Raw genomic sequence first — 7,762 nt, 5'->3', positions numbered from 1 at the left:
CCAATTTAAATTTAGAGACAATTAAACCCTTGTTCATTTCTGAACCTGACACGTCAGCATTTTCCGTTCAGAGTTGACGGAAAAATACCTACAGGGACCACGTTGTGTGACGGAATCAGAGGATAGAGACCAAAGTAGATCAATTTTATTTTGAGGAGTCGCGTTGTCATTCTTGAAAATAAAATTCACTATTCTCATTCATATTCATAATATTTCTCAATTATTAATCCATCAAATTTCTATTATTAGCTCAACAAATATGTAAATTTTACAAGAAATCCATAATCATGATTAGTAATTTATGAACTAAATTGATAATTATTTAGTTGACAAATATTTATATGACAGATATTATTATACGTAAGATGAAAAGCAATGGAGACATTTGGGCATATAAGATGAATCTTGAATTATAAGCTATAAGAATAATTATTTGCCTCTACATACAAAAGAGACATTCTAAGTTTCTCATTACTTGCAATAAATCCTACTTTGTGCTTTCTCTTGGCAAGTGAAAACCTAAGTATGAATCATGAATCATCTATTGTAAAAGAAAACTGTTATTGAGTAGATTGAACTAAAAAATCAATCACACAACTTGGTAGTTTTCTGTGATCAATTGCGTTCTCTGAGAAAATTTGGGGGGGTTACCACCCTTTACTGGTATGATATTGGTAACCTGCAGACAGAACACACAAGGGAGAGGGTTATGTGTCAAATGAAAATATTCCCAACCATTAAATCAGGGTTTTCAGCTTAATTATCTTTTTGGTCCTAAAAAGTAGGATTTAATATCGATGTACTATCAATGTAAAAAGGCTTCACATAATGGAAGTGTTCCAATCAACCATCCATTAACTTAAGACCTACAAATACTCGTAATTGAATGACAATAACATAGCAACCCATTGGCCGGCAAACCCTTAAATAGAGCTACAATCTGCGACAGATTAATTATTAGCCTGTCGAATTGGAGGATACTGTGAAAAACCAAAAAATAATTGAACGACAATATAAACTCTTACGGCATCGAGGCATAGCATAATAATCAAACTCTTATAAATATACTTCATTTCTGTTTTGCTCTGTAGAATGTTTTGGCTCTAGTCCCAATTCCCAAATTTTCATAAGTGTGCATATTATGAATTAATTGACAACACAAAATAAGAGAAGTCCACAAATAATGCGAACAAGGATGAAAACATTATAAAATTTTCAAAGGCCATTTATGCTGATCTTCAAAAAATATTTAGATCAGACCAAAATAAAAACTTTGTAGGGAGTAACGTTATATGTTAGGAAGCAAGGACAAAACATTTATTTAAACCTCAATTTTCAGCTATTGTGTGCCAACTATAAAATGATGAGAATGATACATCCTCAAATAAGCAAATAAAAAGAATTCATTAGTTTTAAAAATTTCAAGACAAATTATATCAACTTTTTATTTCATTTATCAGTTAGAAGATTTCTATGAGGCTATATTATATTACCTAGAGTTAGAAAGAAGTCAATACAGAAGATGATGATGGTAAATAGGAATTGAAGGTAAGTACGAAAAGATACACTATTAATCCATGATATAGACCTTCCCAGTCATATAAATGTATCAGTTTCAATTGGATCAATTTGACATATTGTTGAAATAAGATGATATATCCAACTGCGGAAAACATAAAATCGAAACAAACCTTCAGGTTACTGAATGTGTTAGTGGCCATAAAACGGACTGCTATGGGAAAGAAAGATGACGAATCTGCTTGTGGTACAACAAACTCCAACGATCCACTGCCAAATAATGTTATCATAGTCGGAAAGCAATTCGATAATACAAAGATAATAACATAGCATAATTCATTTTTTAATAAAATGTCACTCTTAATTGCAACATACCTGCGGTTTGAATTATCAATCAGAATAACAGACCATTCCAAAATGGAATTCCTTGGGTCATACCTGCAAAGCCAATTTTATTGGGGAAAAGTAAAAGGAGCAAGATTGTTATCACAATAAAATTATTTAGAACCACAAAAAGAGAAAAATCATATGGTGATAATTTGGGCCCTCCAATGATAGAAACATTAGCTTTATAGATCACTCTAATTCATGTGCATCTAATCAGTTCTTTAAGGATGGCAAACCTTTAAAACAAACCAAAAAACATTTCTAATGAAACAACAAACTCATGCAATGAAAACTTCAATTCAACACACAAGTCAAGGTTGTCCCTGGGATTATGAAGCCTTAAAAAACCCATACCTCCATTCTCCATCAATCTGATTAACAGATGGTGCTTCTCGAAGAGCAGGAAGAGGTACTGAGATCACAACATTCTGCAGATCAAACATTGATGAAGCTTCATACTCTATGTTGACATAAGTTTGATTTCCTGAAGAGGAGGGCCAGCAGTTTACTGCAAGAGACATACATGTCAAACCATAAGTTTTTAGAGCAAAGAACAACAAATAATAAAGCACATCAATTATAGATATTAAGATATAACTGACTTATGAGTGGAACCATTTTCTCATCAGTGCTTTGCATTCTCCACTTAAGAAGGCCAATACCAGCATCGCCAGATTGACCAGTAGGGAAAGGCCTATTGGCGTCCCTTAAGCCAAGTATATTTTCATTGGCAAATAATTCTTTGTTCATGTTGGGGTGTGTCTTGAATGAAACACCTTGATTTTCACCAGTCTGAACCTGTTAAAACAACGCACAAATGCATGTTATCAACTATTTTGAATTGTTTCGCCTATCAATGTATCCATTCAAAACCAGCCATGAAAGAAAATAACGAGACAAATTAAAAGACAATCAGAGCAAGAACAACATATGTTGGAATTGTGGTACAAATGAATGGACATGAATAGAAGCAACTTTAGTTGATGCATATATCATTTTAAAATTGCAGGGAGAATCACTTCAAATATAACTTCAAGTGGCAAACAGAGGAATAAAGTTTTGAAAAATGGAAACTGCACTTGAACAATACAAATATATCTTAATTTTTTGTGTTCATTTATAAAAGATTTCATATCAAAACATAGGAATGCTTTAAATAGCAATTTGATGATCAACCAAAGGACTCACATTGTTATCACTCTATAGGAATAGGAGTTTTAACGCTCATTATCTTCCTCTTCTATTTTTTGTCCATCTAAATGTTTTAGGCTGTCCAAACATAAGTTAGATAGTAATAAAATGACAATGTACAGTAACATTTAGTATTTAGTTCTATTTTAGATCTTCAAAATTACTTTTGGAAATTTCAAGACTACTTTTGATGAAACCCAAGTAAATATGAAGATTCTTTTGTCCATTAAAAAGTGAAAATACTGTTCAGATGAAATTTCATTATCACCTCTACAGTATCAACCATTCACCTACTTAGCCTAATTATGCTATATCCTTTTTTTATAATTATATCTCTAAAATCTAAATGTAATTTTAGATTATATAGGAAACAATAACTCTTTAAATCTACTTTAGAATATTCAAACTATAGACAAAACACAACGCAATTATTTTAACATTTGTTCTTCTAGAATTAATTCTTTTTGACATAATTACACTGCTATTTGGTCCCTTCCCATTTTATTTTCCCTTCTCTTCCTCCCTTTAATAGTTTACCTAAAGTATCACTGCTAATTACGTTTGTAAAGTATGCCAAACATGACAACAGTGAATGAGGAAACCGTCTAAACAACATCAGAGAGCAAAATAATTAACGAGTGGAATAACTGTTACACATGCACGATGCACTTCTTTACCCGACTACCAGTGAGATTTGGTGAAAAGGCATAAGTAATTTCTCTTTTCTTGTTTCTGGATAAAAGTCAGAATAATTAATTACTCAAAAAGACTACTTAGATTAGTCAAACCAGCAGGAAACAAGCCCAGTGGACAGACATTGAGGCTGAGACACACACAGAGAAAGTGATACCTGAACTTGAACATGTCCATCTTCTTGGTTAAGAATCTGAAGACACAATGAACCTTGAACATCAAAGTTACTTACTCCACCGTCTCTTTTAAGTGTGACATTTAGTTTCTCCTCAACCGTTAGAGTGATGGGATCAGTAGGTGGTGGAGCAGCTGCCTGAGACTTGCCAAGCGTTGGCCGAACATCTTCCACAATGACCTCACCTTCTGCTTTCAGTGATTCCAAAAACTGGTTTGTCCTTTTAGATTTACCTAGCGTCATTCCAAGACCCTTTGGTGGAGCAGTGGCAGCTGAAGTTAGGCGGGCTAAGGAACAGAAAAAGGGATTACATAAATGAAAAGAACAAACTCTTGATAGTGCAACATGTAAATCCAAACATAGAATACATTGCAAATTTACGAACTAGATGATGCTCGATGTCCTTTTAACTAAATATATTTTGAAGCATTCTAGAAGCATTCATGAAAACGATGAAAGCTGACCTTTAGACTTGGTAGAAAAGGAATCAACATCAGAACTCAATCTGGAACCAGTTCCACTGCTGGAGATGCTTGTATCATTAAAGCTATTCTCAAATATTCCTGAGCCCATTGACTGTAATGGGCCAAACCCTCCTTTATAATTATCACCTCTGTTCTTTATAATCTGTATATTACATGAATTGCCTTTTGATTAAATGATGCACACTATTAGAATTTAAATAAACAAAAATTAAAAAGAAAATCACATCCAGTCATACCTTGTTTTTATCAATCTCATTAGCTTTCCTTTTCATTTCATCCTTTGCTTCTCTAATCTTGTCCTCCCTCATCTGTCTGTGCAGCTTCTCTTCATGACTCTCCATCTCACAGTATTGCTTAACTTGTGCAACAGTCACATTTTCCTTGTGCCCAAGAGAGAGTACTTCGTCAAATGCAAAAATCAGGTCAAATGCACATTTGCAAATACTTTCTTCAAAGTAGTCAGAATATTCAGGTACCTAAAATGTTGATGATTAAGGAATAAACTAATTGTAAGCTAAATTTTGACAGAAATTTCATCAATGGTTCCAAATCAGAGATCAAAGCTAAAATATCCTCCCATCCCAAAAACCATTTGGTCAAATGTGAACCATTCTGAACCTTACTATAAAGATTAATGTTACTAAATGCAACCTCCGAAGTAAGAATGCAAAGTCATGTACCAAAATATTTTACCACTAAAAGTTAGAACTAAAAGGGAAAACAACAGAAAGAGAGGAAACTTAGAATACAAGGCATAGAAAAAGTCAATGAAATAACTGATTTAGGCGAACAAGCTGTATAAGTTCAAGGACAAAACTGACATTGCACATATCCAGAAGACTAACCAATTGAAATTTAAGAACATACTTAATATCTACCAAACATATAGGTTCAGAAGAAGGATACAAGTTTCGACAAAATTCTTAGAGTATCCAAATCTTCCAATATGTTGCTCTGCTTGTTTGTTATAAGAAGCAGGTACAGTGCCTCCATTGGCTGGTAAACATAACGCACATTCTCAGTCTCAACATACGTGTGCTGTTTTCCAGTTCCTATCAACTTGGGAAATGCTGCTAGAAGACCCTCAATTCTCATGCGAGTCATATCCACAAACTGTCTAGAAACCAAAACTGCAAAAGAAGTAAAAGGCTTATCAGCATAAGGGCATTGATGCTGAATCCAAAATAATTTAGCAATACCAGACTCAACATCAATTCAGGACTTATCTGCGGTTTGCAAACTAAAAATGAATCTAGGATACCCAAAATATAAAATATAAAATAAAATGAGAAACAAAACAACCGCAAAATTACCAAGATGTAACATTAAGAAACACATTTATTCACTGGTAAAAGATTGAATCAAGGAAGTAGGAAAAGGTTTAAATAGGTATGGAAGTTAGCAGCAGATGGTTTACAGGGATAGAAGACATCATTTAACAAAATATGTTCCCCAAATCAGGCTTATCCAAAACATTGGTTCTAAACATTCAATACCATGATCTAAACCATATTATTGAAACAAACAGCAATGACGGAACACAAAACAAATACCAAAGGTAGATACTTATGCTACTTTCTTAAGTATCCTGATTCCTGAATGCTAAATGATAGGTTCCGTTCAAAATTCAATTAGTGTAAAGGAAGATGAACTCATGTCTAGATATAGATAGTTATTGTTACAAAAATTGCTTTCACATGTTTCAGGTTCTAAACATAAATAGGAGGCAAGCCAGATAAACTAGCAAACAAATAAGCTAAAAAATAAGTATGGAAAGAGCCTGGGGATGGAGGGCCACAATGTACTCACCTTTACCAGATTTGTGCAATATGGATGCAGCAAGGACAACCTGAATGATTAAAAGAGAAACACTTGAAATAATTATTTAACAGGAGTAAACCAAAGTCAAGAACACATAAAAGAGAACAAGAATATAATATAGCATTCTCAATTTCACATTAAAAAAAGAAAACGAGATAAAAAAGAAAAAACAAAGAATAAAAGAAGATAGGGACACAAAGCCATGTAATTTTTTTTCCCCAAAGCGGTCGCCTATTCGCCTAATCTAAAATAACTATTAATCTAAACTATCCATGATTATTACGATAATAGCTGAAATTTGCTCTTCTAACTATCAATGTCACCATTTTAGCTGCACTCAGTCAGCAATTAAATTGCTCATACAATCAACTCGAGCAACTTGGACAAGTCGGTTAAAGATTCAAAGCTAAATTCGACATCAAAGTGGTAAACAACTCAAAGGATCCAAATTTATCAGCAGACATCCAAGAAATAATAAAAATAAATCTGTATAACAAGGTACATTGTAAATTCCATATCACCGACACGTAAATAAACACTTCATCAGTACCTTAACGAAACTAGCGTAGCTAGAAGACCTTCGAAACAATTCTATGAAAATAACATAAGTAAAATAATTTGAATAAATACATAGATACATTACAATGATCAATTAAACAGTTGGTAAAAACACAAACAAGTCCAGAGATGCAGTTATAAGAAGTGTTACCATCTTTTAATCTTTAGGATGAGGAATGTGCTTCTTGCCTTGAATTGAAAGCTGCCAAAGAGAAAAATATAAATCCAAAGAGAGTCAGTATCAGATGATGTAATGCGAAATGGTGTTATAAAAAATGCTGTGACGCACGCAGAATTGGAAGACACGATCATATATATATATATATATATATATATATATATATATATATATATATATATATATATATATATATATATATAGAGAGAGAGAGAGAGAGAGAGAGAGAGAGAGAGAGAGAGAGAGAGAGAGAGAGAGAACGTTACCCCAAAAACACAATCTGAAAATTGGAAAAATGCGGATCTGGGACTTGAAACACGCAATTAAATTAAAGTCGGAAAAATCATACACTGAGTTGAGATACAATAACTTAACAAAAAAGAAACACCGGGGTTGTTGCACGTTCGAAGTATATGACTTCTTTTGTAAGAGTTTGTTTGTGAGAGTTAAAAAATTTATTTAAGCGGGGTTGTTTCAAAAGATATTTAAAAAAAAAACTTAATATTTGGATATTTTATATAATTTTTTTATTTATTAATTATATTTGGGTTCATAATATAAAAATAATTTTTATGTATTATGTTAAAAAAATTTAAGTAAAAAAAGTCTTTTAAAAATAAGAAGAATTGTAATTTTAAAAAAATGTTTTTTGATATTTTTAACAATTTTACTTTTGCTTTAAAAACATATGCCAAACATACTAAAAAATTTATAGGAAAAGTCTAAGTCCAGCAGTTTTATTGAATTTTGGCTAGC

At 32.5% G+C, this 7,762-nt stretch overlaps 1 protein-coding gene across 2 annotated transcripts; it reads right to left on the bottom strand.

Moving 5' to 3' along the window:
* Window positions 1-384: 384 nt before the first annotated feature.
* On the bottom strand, window positions 385-7,433 carry LOC112747172 (coatomer subunit delta). Of its 2 annotated transcripts, XM_025795166.2 has the most exons (12): window positions 7,273-7,433; window positions 6,980-7,030; window positions 6,259-6,298; window positions 5,356-5,579; window positions 4,686-4,925; window positions 4,429-4,591; window positions 3,947-4,251; window positions 2,508-2,703; window positions 2,260-2,413; window positions 1,894-1,956; window positions 1,692-1,788; window positions 385-679 (listed from the first exon to the last, which is right to left on the bottom strand). In XM_025795166.2, the coding sequence occupies exons 2-12, from the start codon at window positions 6,980-6,982 to the stop codon at window positions 590-592; spliced, it is 1,575 nt and encodes a 524-aa protein (XP_025650951.1). In that variant the 5' UTR covers window positions 6,983-7,030; window positions 7,273-7,433; the 3' UTR covers window positions 385-589. The 2 variants fall into 2 exon arrangements, with proteins under 2 accessions (XP_025650951.1, XP_029148206.1); XM_029292373.2 differs by lacking the exon at window positions 7,273-7,433 and having other exon boundaries at window positions 6,980-7,134.
* Between the last annotated feature and the right edge of the window lie 329 nt (window positions 7,434-7,762).

This window comes from Arachis hypogaea, chromosome 2 (assembly GCF_003086295.3).
Source record: "Arachis hypogaea cultivar Tifrunner chromosome 2, arahy.Tifrunner.gnm2.J5K5, whole genome shotgun sequence".
Lineage (NCBI taxonomy): Eukaryota > Viridiplantae > Streptophyta > Magnoliopsida > Fabales > Fabaceae > Arachis > Arachis hypogaea.
Note: the sequence above shows the minus strand (reverse complement) of the source record. Positions and strands in the feature narration are given on the sequence as shown.

What these genes read in the sequence shown, in the direction of transcription:
- LOC112747172 (XM_025795166.2), bottom strand. An exon ending in GAAAATGGTTCCACTCATAA is followed by an intron (nt 2,414 to 2,507) that starts GTCAGTTATATC and finishes TGTCTCTTGCAG; the next exon opens with TAAACTGCTGGCCCTCCTCT. An exon ending in ACACATTCAGTAACCTGAAG is followed by an intron (nt 680 to 1,691) that starts GTTTGTTTCGAT and finishes TTCTGTCTGCAG; the next exon opens with GTTACCAATATCATACCAGT.